The 13,911-nt window shown below is 41.1% G+C and overlaps 3 protein-coding genes; all 3 read left to right on the top strand.

The window, feature by feature from the left end:
• Positions 1-72: 72 nt before the first annotated feature.
• Positions 73-2,426, top strand: GSBLH_T00003770001 (uncharacterized protein; the record flags this gene model as incomplete). XM_013042559.1 has 6 exons in its annotated part: positions 73-102; positions 133-174; positions 206-389; positions 422-1,918; positions 1,952-2,164; positions 2,195-2,426. Exons 4-6 carry the CDS (start codon positions 1,842-1,844, stop codon positions 2,424-2,426), a joined length of 522 nt encoding a protein of 173 aa, XP_012898013.1. The 5' UTR covers positions 73-102; positions 133-174; positions 206-389; positions 422-1,841.
• A 10,571-nt stretch (positions 2,427-12,997) lies between these two features.
• Positions 12,998-13,324, top strand: GSBLH_T00003769001 (uncharacterized protein; the record flags this gene model as incomplete). The annotated part of the gene is made up of 1 exon (XM_013042558.1): positions 12,998-13,324. One exon carries the CDS (start codon positions 12,998-13,000, stop codon positions 13,322-13,324), a length of 327 nt encoding a protein of 108 aa, XP_012898012.1.
• Positions 13,325-13,392: 68 nt separating this feature from the next.
• On the top strand, positions 13,393-13,653 carry GSBLH_T00003768001 (uncharacterized protein; the record flags this gene model as incomplete). The annotated part of the gene is made up of 1 exon (XM_013042557.1): positions 13,393-13,653. The coding sequence occupies one exon, from the start codon at positions 13,393-13,395 to the stop codon at positions 13,651-13,653; it is 261 nt and encodes an 86-aa protein (XP_012898011.1).
• Between the last annotated feature and the right edge of the window lie 258 nt (positions 13,654-13,911).

Here is a 13,911-nt window from a genome sequence, read left to right as displayed (position 1 = left end):
ACCTTATCGTGGAAGACCAGTGAAAGTCAATGTAACTCTGTGAAGTGGTGTTTGCTGAGAACTAGGTGTATGATCTAATTGAAAGGAACGATTTGCTCTACGGTAGCTGCAAACACTGTTTGTAACATCTAGGTATAGGGATGGGCATTTTACATACGGGAGTTGTTGTGGATGGTATCTCGTGAAACAGCCGTATGACCCTTAGGAAGGGAGTACTCCTATGGAGAAGGCGGTGGTATCATTTCGTCTCTCCCTCGTAACGTGCTCGGAGTCAAGTATCGAGAAACCATCGATATGGGCGAGACTTTTTTATCTCCGGCACAAATCAAAGACGTAATTCGAAACATGCGTTTGACTTATCGAGGTGATAATTATAATCTTATTTCAAAGTGCGGAGTGCGCTTACTAGAATCAGCTGTAGAAATTGCAACAACTTTTCGAACGAGTTGTGTACGATCATTGTAGGTAAAGGAATTCCTGCTTATATCAATCGTTGCGCCAGTGTAGCCAACTGGATGAGTAAGAAACATAACCAGTTGAAAGGATTTGTCGACAAACTGGAAATCAAGTCTCCCACGTTAAAGTCGGCTTCCACTCCGGAAGCGGGAGTTTGTAGTGATAATTCGGTAAAAGAAACACCGAAGTGAGATTTGTTTGAGAGAACAAGCACGATGAAGGTAGATTGTTACAACTATTCTTTTAAATTGTCTCTCCTGTTCAATCACTTATTTACGAGGAATACATTCCCTCCTAACTCTTTTTAAATTGGCGAATCCACTCAACAAGAACGACAAACTTTTGGTAATCTTCCTGTTTCAACTTGGATGTCAATTCCTCCGGGCTCAATTTCAACGAATCCTTCAAATAATTCGATAGAACCATAGAAAGTTCCTGTACAAACGACATTCGCTTTTCCACCAACTCCAATTGACCAAAACTAAGGATGAAGTCTCGTTTTGATAAATTACTCTAACTTCAAACCATTGTCCCGTTTCTGGACCAGATTATCCACCTGACTAAGCTGCTTTCGCAATTCACGAATCTTCTTGATGCATTCCTCTTCGGAGAGCGACGCTTTTTTCCTATCTCCAGCTCTTGATACTTCTCTGGACACAGGCTTCTCAGGAATAGGCTCGCTGATTGTCTCAGAAACAGAATTGCTGTCCGATTTGCGCTATTATTAAGCAACCGAACAAGAACGAACCGATTCCACTGCGACATTTGGCTTTGGAGACACTTTGCGATTCGGAGCAGGTTCTTTACTTGAAGCTGCAGCCTTCAATCGTTCACGCATCTAGGGAGACACACAAGACTCGAACTTACAGCGATCATCGGAGGTCGATACACTTTTCTCTCTTCGATTGGGACATACCCCGATTTCACACGACGAGCAGGTCTCCATGTACCATCCGCTCGCTAAAATCGAGTCACCAAGAAAAGTAATACCTGGGTGCTTGGAATCCACTCGTTCCCTTCATCATCATAATATTTTCCGTCTCTCTCGTTCAAATCTTCCTTTCGGTACATTTCAAAAAGGAAAGAATACAAAGTGAAAAAGGATGAATAAAGGGTGATCGCAAAAATGTTGGAGATAGTAAATAGATGCGAGATGGTTATAGGGAGAAAATGGAGAGAAGAATCAGGAAAAGAAAGATTTCAAATTACTGTCAACGAACAAAAAATTCGAAATGGAAACTATAGTGGGCTTGACAGAGCCGGGTTGTCAAAAACATCCTAATGATGCGAGAAACTCGGTCGCATCCTTCCAGTAGCGAGAAAAGAAGGAGAGCCACCCATGCCTCCCATAAGAGAGCCTCTCCTGGTTGACCAAAAAAAATCTGATGGATAACACACGTCCTCCTACTGACGTCAATAGTCTCTTCTCCGTTCGTATTGACAATCTTCCGAACGATGCTACGTACGATTTATGGTTCGTTATCTTAATCTCTAGGAAGGAGGATCTGAACAACCATTTCGAAAAATATGGAAAGATTGCTGATATCTATATTCCTCGAAATACTCATGATGGTGGAAACAGAGGTTTTGGTTTTGTTCGCTACGTCAACGAGGACGAGGCACGGAAGGCCTTGGACGAGAATGGCGAGGAGCTGAACGGCCAAACGATGCGCGTCTCGATGGCTGATGCGCGCCCTCCCAGAAGAGAGTAGGTACCTTCCAGTAACGTTGATTTCAGGCCACGCGATCGCAGCCGTAGCTATGATCGTCACCGCAGACATCGTAGCCGCAGTTACAGCCATGGTCGTAGACATCACAGCCGATCGCGCAGCCGATCGCGCAGCCGCAGCTACGGCCACTCTTACCGCTCTTCCAGCCGTCGAGACCGCAGTGGACGTCGTGATGCGAGCCGTTCAGGTTCTCGCAGCCGTTCTGGAAGCAGACGTCGTTCGGATTCTAGAAGTCATTGAATTGTTTGTTAGAAAAGTAATTTTAGAGAAGTAGACACATGGTACCAGATGTGTGGAAGGGGTGATAGATAGTCGAGTGTGATCGAAATTGAGGTTGAATTCGACTCTATTATTGGTAGGCGTGCGATGGAGAGGAATGAACTCCAGATTGGTGCAGAAGTCGGAGGAAGCTTCCAGAAGACTGGTAGTGTTACGAAAAGTGCGAGCTGAGCGAGTAGGAGCAAGAAGCTTCAAGACGTGAATTTGAGTGTTCAGGAGATGAATAAAGTGATGGAAGAGAATGGGTTAAGCGCGTTGCGTATGATAAGTGGTGTGTGAGTAATGATGTAGCGGACGACTATTTTGAAATCAAAAAATCGTTTGAGGAACTCTGTTCAAAGCGAAAGGCCACAAAAACCTTGTTAGGATCTGTATGTTGTTTGACATCGTTGCTCTCTCTAGTATACAGACCCTGTGCTCGCTTCTATTTCTTCAGTGATCACAAAATACGAATCGAACAACCTTTATCTAGCCGATGTGGCTCTTCGACTAAAACAAATTGTGAATCACGAGCTGTATGAAATAGGCTGGTTGCCTTCATTCCAAATAGTCCTTCCATCACTCGTCAAACCAAGGAAGACGAACGAGTGTGTGAATCGCTTACTCTTCGAATTAATGTGAATATTCTTAGCGAAATTCTCACGATAGGAACAAAAACGAAGCATTGAACGTAAGGAGGACGCCATTAGCGCCTATCGCAAAGAATGGCATATTGAAGTATTTTTTATTCTTTTTATTTGTCGACCCCATAGACGAACGAAATGACCGAAGCTTCGATTCTTTCGGATTTACAGCAGAATGCGAGCGAATTGAACACCGCAGTCTCAAAAGTGATTTCCACGGTTTTATCGTCCGAGTTTTCATGGCTTCTGAGGTATTTCGCGTCTTTTTCGGCATATTTGCAGTCGAAAGAATCCGCCACGCCGCTCTGCGATTGTTTTCCTTGTCTTTGTTGTATCCAACAACTCGATTTCACAAAGCAGCAGACTCGAAACGAGCTGCTGGACGATTTGTTTTGTTTGTTGACATTCCTTCAGGAGCGACTCCGCGAATGGAAGCAGAGCGCTGACGAACACTTTCTAGCGATTGGCTGCAATGCAGAGATCGCACGTACTTGATACAAAGAGATAGACTCATGCACAGAAGCGGTTGAATCGGTGTCGATGGGGCAGATTGAGGAGGGAATTGAGCGGGTTGAGAGCGTGATTGGGGAGATGGAGGGAACAGTGGCTACGCTAGCGCGATTAGCGATGGATGAAAGCTTCCGCAAAGTAGTGGCGGGCGATTTGATGAGTGAAGTGAGGAGTGAGGGAAAAGGGGTGAAGCGTAGTATAAACGAAGAGAGGCGATGAAGCAGGCAGTAGAGACGATGGAGGAGAAGAAGCGGAATGTGCAATCGGAGATTCAGAGAGCGATGAAGCGACGCGCGGAGTTGCGGAGACAAGCGATCGGTCTTCAGAAACGAGCAGAGAAAACACTGAATGGGTTGTTTGCCAATACACACATCGTGTTGACTGGATCCATTCAAACTCTCTAGTTCAGTGATCCATTCTTTCTTGATTGTTTATTCAAGCAAATAATGTAAGTATATAATATTTGGTTAATGAACGAAATGTAACAAAAGAAGTGCATAAACCAAAATGGATAAATTCACCGAGTGCCTGAAAACCAGTTGTTTTGTATTTCGGCTTTTTAAGTACTCAATACACGTTCTATTATTTTAAAATAATGTAATATCGTTAATCTCTTCTATACTCTTGTTTTTTTACTTGAGATTTGATACAAATCATTTATCTATAGTTCGCTTATTATCGGAGTTATACTAGTATACATAATGAAAAGAGTAGCATATGTATATGACACAAATTTGTCAATGTAATCGCAAATGTATGTATATTATATGTGTTATCATGTTTCATTCTCAATAGTTTACGTTCATCACCATTATTTAATATCCATTTTCTATGGTTGGAATATCTCTTCTATCTCTTTTCATTTCAATCGATTTTGTACTTTCTTATCTTATTAAGCCAGGATTCACCAGATATCCAGCCATTATTAATCACGAGTGATGAATAAATATTGATACACTTTTTGTCATCTTTAGGAATAACTAGTTATATCAAAACCACATTTTTATCATCATCTCTTTATTCAGAAGAATAGAGTTTATATAGGATAATTCTCATTAGGGAAGACAAGGCAATAATACATTATTCTTATTCATATATATTCGGTTCTTGTTAATGCTAATTGATATAATGCATCCAATCCCTCTTCAATCGATTGTAAAAAACGATGATACGTATTTTCAACAAACGATTCATTCTATAGTATTACCCTATACTAGAACTCCGATAATAATAGTATTCAAAATGTCATAAAACATAGAACTTAATTGTTTTAAATTTACTGAATTCTTCACTGATTATACTTTTTCACAGTCACTGAAACTATATTTTCCAATTTGAACTCATTCCAATGATTCACAATTCACGATGTGGAATGATGTTGATTCATTTTGTAGTTTCATTAATTCGTTAAACTGTGTACCACAATCATTTTCTTAGATATTGTATAGTATAGGAAACATTAAAGCGTAATCACAGTACCTATTGAATTGAGAAATGAGCAATCAATTAAAAATTGAAACAATTAGAAGTTATTAATACAATTTTCATAGTAGTTCATTACTAAATCAAGATTTTGAAATGATATTGAAAATGAATTGCTCATATATTTCACATTAGTATTGCATTACATTTCCTGATTTTGTATTCTGTAAAGAGACTATGGTGATCATTATTAAAATTAAATCTATAGTCAAATAATGACATTGCAGGAGTTTTATCAAATGAAAATGGTCAACAATGCGATGAGCCTATAGAGCCATTTATCTGTCTATCTATCTATATCTATATCCATATCTATATATCATGCTTCTGGTTAAATAAAGATGATCATGTTCTCCAATGGAAAAGTAGACTATTTCTCCTTTGCTGTCTGTATGGATTGCGAGGCGAATAAACCAAAAACAAGGGTTGATTAATGAACAGATAATCAAATCGAATGTGAATCTTACTTGCCTAGTGATGTGTATTTTGGTCTTTAACCATATAAGGTATGTTTGTTCTGTACTTTCCTATCGCAGACTTTATCTTCCTCAAATGTACCCTTGTGTAGACCTAAGGGTTTACTGCATTCCCTACACTTAAACAATAATATGAAAAAAAGCTCTGATTTACTTTAGCAATAATTGTCTCGTATGTACTTCATTCTGTAGTGAGTTCACTTTGAACAGCTACTTCGGTTGGTAAAATTTAAATGATTCTTATACTTATCTTTCTCTTTTACTCATAAAACTTAACATGTGTACTTATTGGGCGATCCTTCTTTTCTTTTTTTCATTCATCTGAAGGGAACAGAGTGCCTCCACAGATGATTGAGCGGCACAACGCATGTGCCAATTCACCACTTATGGTTCTCTTGGAATAATTGTAATCACTTTGAATCTTCTTCATGATCGGTATACATCCCCACAAATCCATGACTGGCTTATCGAACATATAGAAGGGCAAATCAGAGTTACTGGTAATTACCGTGTTCTTATTTGTGGGCAATTCGTTTTATTTCATCTTGATGTTCTGGAAATCGTTTTTATAAGCTTCTGACTCTTTACGATATTATACAATACGTGAAAACACAGAGAGAATGCGGAATAGTAGAATCGAATCGGAGATTCGGATCATGGTTGCTTTTGTTTGGTCCAAAGGCAAGGGGAACATACAAGCAAACATTCATCGGATTGATTATGGGAATTGTGACATTTCGGATTGCTAGGATACGTCGAATGAAGTGGGGATGGAGAAGCATTATGGCGCTTGGCCATCTGATTGCAAATAGCAGACCTACACAGAATTCATTTGTAAAATGCCCACTAGAAAGCGGTTTGAGGATATTTATGACTTTACATTCTTGTTTTTTATTGTTTGCTCAAATAATACGTTCTATGGACATTGAAAATGCCGATAACGAAATCGATAGGTTTGATGGATGATAAAAAATGGATTGAGGGTGTAAATGAGTCTAACTTTACAGATCTTTCCGAAAGTGAGTTTATCGGTATTATATTATCGTGTCCAGATAGTATTGGCGTTTGAGTGAATTTCGTGCCAAGATATGATTAGGTCATTGACGACCTCAGTTTAAACATGAAACAGAAAATAATTGAGATTGTTGATACGGTCGCAAGCAGCGACGTACATTGTTGTTCGATGTGAATTAAAATAAGATTGTGCCGAAAAGCATGAAAACCTAAAAGTAAACTGTGATCATTTCAATCGATTGTTTTGTTTAATGATACTATGATTCCTATTCACCATTTCAATCTATGAACCACATTCCTTTCTCTGCAATATCATTCTTTGTACTCAATATGGATGGTCATTGTGACAGAAGAGAATCGAAGTATCAACAGAGAATCAATACAATAATCCACTTGTCAAATAGAAATGATGGATTTTGCATTCTACATACTACTGCCATACTCTCTATTACGAATCTAACCATTCCAACAGTATTCACTATTGTGAGTTCGATTGTTGCAAAACAAGATTAACTACCACATAATTGATATATTTTGAAGAACATATATCCATTCTAGACTTAATAGAACAGCCATTCTAACAGGAGAGTAAAGGTGATCAAAATGCGTAATATTTTACAATTATAGCTATAAGTATCTGAAAATAACACAAAAATATATGAATAGATGGAAATGCACCGAAATAAAGAAAAATAGAAATGGGTGGAGAAAATGAGGTTTTATTTTATGTATTCTAGTTTGTAACACACCAGCATATCAAATCCATACACAATAATCCATGACGTGTGTTCTATCGAGAAATAATGAAACAGATCTTGTTTCCAAAATAACCGTTTTACCATATTTCTTTTCATTTCCATGCAAAACATTGCTGATTTTGTCAATTCTGCTATTAATAACTATCATATTGATAGTTCCATTATTCAAAGTGTGCAGGGATGCTTGGGTAAAGAAATGAAACCAAATGGCTGGATTTCACTCATATTGAGTAATGGAGAATGTGTAGTATTGCAATCCAATAATGGAGTATTCATGAATCAAGGATTTGTGGTCCATGAGCAGAAAGTGTTGAAAGTGTTTGGAAATCATCAAATTGGTGCTATTTCATATAACGAAGAACAATCCATAGAAGCAGTAGTAGAAGGAATCGTGGATTTGGATCAACACCGAATGCCTTCAGTGTTATAATGCGGAAGTGCTCGAATGCATCGGCCATGAGAGTCACATCAAGTACATTGTACAACTCGTAGTATTCACCCTATGTCTTGATATCGAATGTCTTCCACAGCTTCACCATGTGATCATATTCATCCTTGTAGCATCATCTCTTTCTTCATATCATCAATGCATTGTTCGCGAGAAGGAATGACGGTATTATTCAATGACTCGTATGATTTGATGAGACTGTAGAACATAAGTTCCTTCCGTGTCAACAGATCGATGTACTCGTCACTCCACTCCTTGTTACGAGACTCGTAGTACTTGCATAGTTGCTGTTTGGTGTGCACGTACAAATCGAGGTTTCCACCAAGTGTCTGAGCCACATGGAACGCAGTGGACTGCTGATGAGTTTCAACGAGTCCTTAAATTGAATGCCATTGTACTCAATTTGCATTTCCTTGTCCTCGGTGGTTGGAATGACTTAAATCTCCAGGCATTGCGGTGATAAGCTTCATGATGAAGATGAAATCGTAAGGCGACCCATTGTGAAAGTAGACTGGCAAACGATAGTTCTTCTTGTTGAACGAGCAATGGAGATTGCACTTGGTACAACAGGTGCCAATGTATTGCCCTGCCTCGTAGAAACGAGTCTCGGTGTCATTCGAATACTCACATGCCACATGTGCATGATGTCTCAGTTTGTCGTCCTCCAGTTTCTTGCGACAGAATGGACATACAGACGTTCACTGATAATCTCTCTCGATCTCGGGAGTGTTCTCGAGGAGTAAATCATCAAAGAGATACTCCTTCACGTTTTCTTGTAATCGAATCAAATTATTTATGAAAGGACCAAGGTTGCTCTTGTCCTCATGTGGTGCGTGGAAGACTTGCAGTTGAGTCTGGATGGCTGGAATGCGAGATAAGCCCAAACAAGACAACATGATAGGCTTGTGTCTATTCTTGTCATCACTAGCTGACTCGAAGTCAACATACACAACTACTGGTACCGGCATTTCAAATCGTTGATTTGTAAATCGCAGACGTGTTTCTTCACTCGACATCTCGATTTCTTGGTTTGTATTTGTCAATTTAGTATAAACGTTTGCCAACAATTTCATCATCACAGGATAACCCTTTTTCTCATTTTGTAAGAAATTGATTCGTTCTGTTACATAAGCTATTGCATTATAGATATTGCCAAGGTTCACTTGGATATCAAAGCTGTTCATCACAGTAATCACTTCATCCAATTTGTTGATAATAGTTGTCACAATTATCTCTTGGTGGATCTCCTGAGTTACATTCACAGGTTGTACTTCGGGTTTGACCATCCATCGTCCACGTTCAACATAGCTTGTAGATACCAAATCATTATATGTTTAACTACATCGTTTCACTTTGTTTGTCTTTCCACGAACATATACCGTACTATTGTCGTAATTCCATAATAGATATGTTCGCTCTGGATCACCATGTTAACTCACATCTTCTCACAAGCCAGCAAAATCAAGGTAAATCGCTGCATTCTGTTGAGTAAATGTGTTGATACTATCTCCCATTCGTTGAGCTGCATTCGATATGGCTTCAGCAGTATTCTTCAGTACATTGATGTTCGCTCCAAGATCACCAGGTAGATTCACGATTTGTGCATTGCCAACCTGTGCTCTCTGGTAGTGGATACGATAGGGTGATACTGGCTCATATCCAAATGGATTATCAAACACAGCTCGTTTCTCCATATCAGATAACTTGTGATTCACAGACTGAACAATGATCTTGTTGAATTGTTTGTCAATTTTAGAATTGTAGACCACATTGTCCTCGAATGAATACAACAGCTCGTTCTCATTATCAATTCGCTGCATTTGATATCCACGCATGTCGGAGACGGATACACGACGACGTTCAGCAGGTGATAGATTCATGTACGAATCAAACAAGGTTCGCTTCTGTCGCCATTGTTCACTCCTCATTCGTTGTTGATTGAATTCACTTTCAACGACTTTATCGAAATATCGATTCAACATTTTGTCCATCATGTTTCTCGATTTCACTTTGTGTGGTTTGAATCGAATGATTGGAATTGTAGCAAGTAGTAGGGGAATGGCGTAAAACACGCGGAAATCCATTTCCTACCAAATAACCGCGGAAATCAATTTTCGACCATTTTCGACCATTTTTGCCATTTTTTGCCATTGTCTTCCTGACCACCTCGATAGCCATGGCGTAAAACACGCGGAAATCCATTTCCTACCAAATAACCGCGGTGAACTTTTTTTCTGCCATTGCCTGCCTGGCTACCGTATTGTCCATAACAAGAAACGCGCGAAAACCCATGACTGCCAATTTCGGCCAATGTTAACCTGACTTCCATTGTAGGCCATGGTATCCATGGGTGTGATGGGGCAACTACGTTGCCCCGGGAGGAATCGAAGATTCCTCCCCATTGTCTTGTTGACTAAGGTAAAGAGAGAAAGACCATGCACTACTCCATGCTTATTCAAGGCTCACCTACCAATGGCTCATTTACATGGGTTAATCCGTACAAGTACAAGAATCCCTATATCACTTCCATGACTGTGTTGTTTCATCCTAATGGTTCGATGTTCAACAACGTGGACACGACCAATGTGGTTACTAACAGCAATGACGAGACTGTGACAATCCCTGCTGGTTACTACACGATCAGTGAGATCATTGCCTTGCTCAATATGATGACTGACACTACATTCTCCATATCGACGAATGCCTCGTCGTTCGGTTGTATCTGGATTCAGTCCCCACACACCATTGATTTCACAGATGCACCTGATATTCGTGAGATCCTCGGCTTCGATGGACGAACGGTCATTCTACCTGCTTCGTTCAGTGGATCGAACGTGATTGATATCACTCGAAATCGCCAAGTGATCCAGGTCTACTCGACGATCGTGCGATCATCGGACCTGAAGATTGCCAACCAGAACAACAACCTGCTCACCACGATGATCATTGACGATCCAACGGCTGACTACGTGCGAACTGTGGAAGACGTGTGCATTCCAATGATCACTCGGTTTGATCAATTGATGTTCGTGTTCCGCGATATGGATGGCAAGATGCTACGACTGAACGGCGAATTCGAACTCCAGTTGACGATTGAGGATGTGTACGAGCAAAGTGAAAATAGCGTCACTTCCGCTAATCAGTTCTCCATGATCGAAGTGTTCGGTAATACCACCAAGAAGGAAGTGAAGCTGGACAATCCTCTCTCGTTCGACCAGTGCTACATCTCGTCTGTGTCGTTGTATACGGACTTCGTGTTGCACAACGTGCCGACTGATCAAATGGTGCTAATCAATGCTGGCGCTACGATTCAAGAGATCACGATACCACGCGGTGCATACGACATCGAAACGATCATTGCAAAGCTGAATGCAAGTGATGCCCTGTTCGAATTGGTGTATAGCGGTGAGAATGCGTTCCACATCACTGTAGATCACTTCTACATGATTGATTTCACGAATGCACCAGAGATCAGGTCGATCCTTGGTTTCGAATCTGACATCTTGGTGAAAGGAGTGGATAACCCGAAGCGCTACTACCTGTCTTCCTCATGTAATCACGTGGTTGTTACTGACAGCAGGGAATCGCACATGTTGACAATGCCTGTCGGTTACTACACGTTCAGCGAGTTCATCGAGGCTGTCGGTGCTGAAATGGTGAAAGTGCTTCCACTCACATCCATGACGATCGAGGATGATCATGTTCGCTTCAATGTCCAAGCAGACGGATGGTATTTCGATCGATCCAGTGTTGACACGACGATCAATGGTTTTGGTTGGACTCCATGGTTCAAACTGTCTCCATCTGTGCAGAACCTGTGCATCGAACGACCAGTGGAAACTTCGTTCAACCCTGAAAGCGATTCTCCACCTGATATGACGAATGATCAAGGTATTGGTGGTCATGCGTATATAGGATCAAACACCTTCATTGCGTATGACTGGAAAATGCGTACGAATGATAATCGGTTCCTGCTAAAGCCTCTCGCGACATACACAATGCGCCTAGCTGATGGCTCAGTACTCGATAGTGGTGAATTCTACATAACGGAAGATACGTCTACCCCGATCAAGATGAATACTCTTACAACCACATGTTTTAATGAGCTCAATGCTCGATATGCGAGTGCTATGGAACTACCTCCATCTCACCAGAATGCGATTGCGTGGACGGTGAATGACAATAGAGAAAGCATGTCATGGACTGCGAAGGACTATGCACCAGAATTGGAATTGCATATCACATCGGAAAATACAGGTGACTTGGTGTCATCGAATGGTTCTTCGATCGGACCTTGGTATTCCAAGGATAGTATATATCACACGAAAGTGTTTATCGATACGACGAATTTTATACTTGGAATACGTGGATATGGCGAAAGACCTCTCACAATCCAACGAGGTCATTATAGCGCTATTGATATCGTGAATATGATCGCTAATGTGATCAATAAGATATATGTAGATGCATCTCTCGGAGGGTACTTGGTATATGTCATTGCAGATAATGGTGGTCGAGTACGAATGGGATGTCGAAATGGTACAGAACCACGATTCATATTGTTTTGTGATAATCCATGTTTCAAGATTATACCCGGACCATACGCTGAACCAGGTGGTGTGTATTTGTCTTGTTATTTCGAGTTTTATCGCAATTACTACATCAGGATGCCCGAGTTGACATCACCTTACGAGTTTGCGATGGCAAACATCGATGGACTGAATGTGACGAATATGATCAAAGGTAGTACGTATTCCGATCGTGCTGTGTCGATCGAATTCATACAACCGACACGTGTTACGTATGTGGGGAAGCAAAGCTTCCCCGGGGCAGCTTCGCTGCCCCACTATGTGAGGAATGATGAAGTTGTTGTTCCATCATTGGCTACCTTCGTTGACTGGGAACAATCTGAGTCGTACACGGCTAACACGACGATTCGCTTCCCGTACGGAATGATGACACTGGACGAAGAGGGAAGCAGTGCTTCCCCCGAGACTGATATCACGTACACAGATGACGTTCAGACATTCACGTGGACCATACCATCACGATTGACACAGGCTGACATGATATGGCACATGAACCAGTGTTTTGACTCGGCTGCACTGAACATACGATGGAAAGCTGAGACAGATGGGTACTACATTCACGCTGACTACGTGTTCTCGTTGAGTGGTAACCTGGGAACCATCGTTCCCGCTTCAGGATCGCAATCGCATACATGGCGTATCCCTTTCGACGATGGTGTGTACTATGCCAACTAGGTCCGATGGTTGCCGAGTATCCTGTCGATATCACGAACGGTCTATCGAACATACAGCTGTATTGCAACATCGTGAAAAGCAAGACGATACCACTGCTTGTGAATGTCCCGATGGACAGCTTGTACAAGAATTACTTCTACAAGAATCGCATGTTGGTACCATGTTCTGAATTGCTTGATCGCATCGTGTACGAATTGAAGGATGAAAATGGTGACCCGCTATCGTTCATTGGGAACGTGTACCTGCTAATCGGATTCACCGTTTCAGGAGGAAATAATAAATGAATCTAGTGTTCAATATTGCTCGAACGTACGAACATGAATTCACAAGTAACAATCTCATCAAAAGCGACATGGTAATCGACAGAGTGACTATGAAGGGAGAATCGCCTGGCACCTGCCTTGTCCTTGATCGAGTGAACAACATGCAAGAACGACGACAGTCTCCGTTGGTTGTATTGAACGAGGAGTTTACGGAGAATGCACACATGAACGTCGTGGTACCCAAAAGTCGCAAATGGTCATTCTCGTTGACCGATAAGACCGGTGCAACGATTGCCCTGCCAATGCCGATTACAGTGTGCATTCACTTCTACACAATAAATGAGTCATAATCGTGCACTACCGGTGAGTGTGATTAACCACAATACAGTAATTCCGAAGAACAACGAACGATACCATGAAACGTTCAACACAGTGATCATGCCTCGTGACCTTGTGTACAAGATCACTTCGATTACATGCAAGATCGATACCACTTCTCTCTGGAACATTCGTGCAATGAATGTGGTGAAGGTTCAAATGCTGTCAGGGTTTGAAATGGTGTACAACGTCGGTCCTGGCTACTACTCGATTACCGAGTTATGCCGTGC

The sequence above is a fragment of the Blastocystis hominis genome (genome assembly GCF_000151665.1).
Source record: "Blastocystis hominis, Singapore isolate B (sub-type 7) whole genome shotgun sequence assembly, scaffold_4".
Lineage (NCBI taxonomy): Eukaryota > Bigyra > Opalinata > Blastocystidae > Blastocystis > Blastocystis hominis.
Note: the sequence above shows the minus strand (reverse complement) of the source record. Positions and strands in the feature narration are given on the sequence as shown.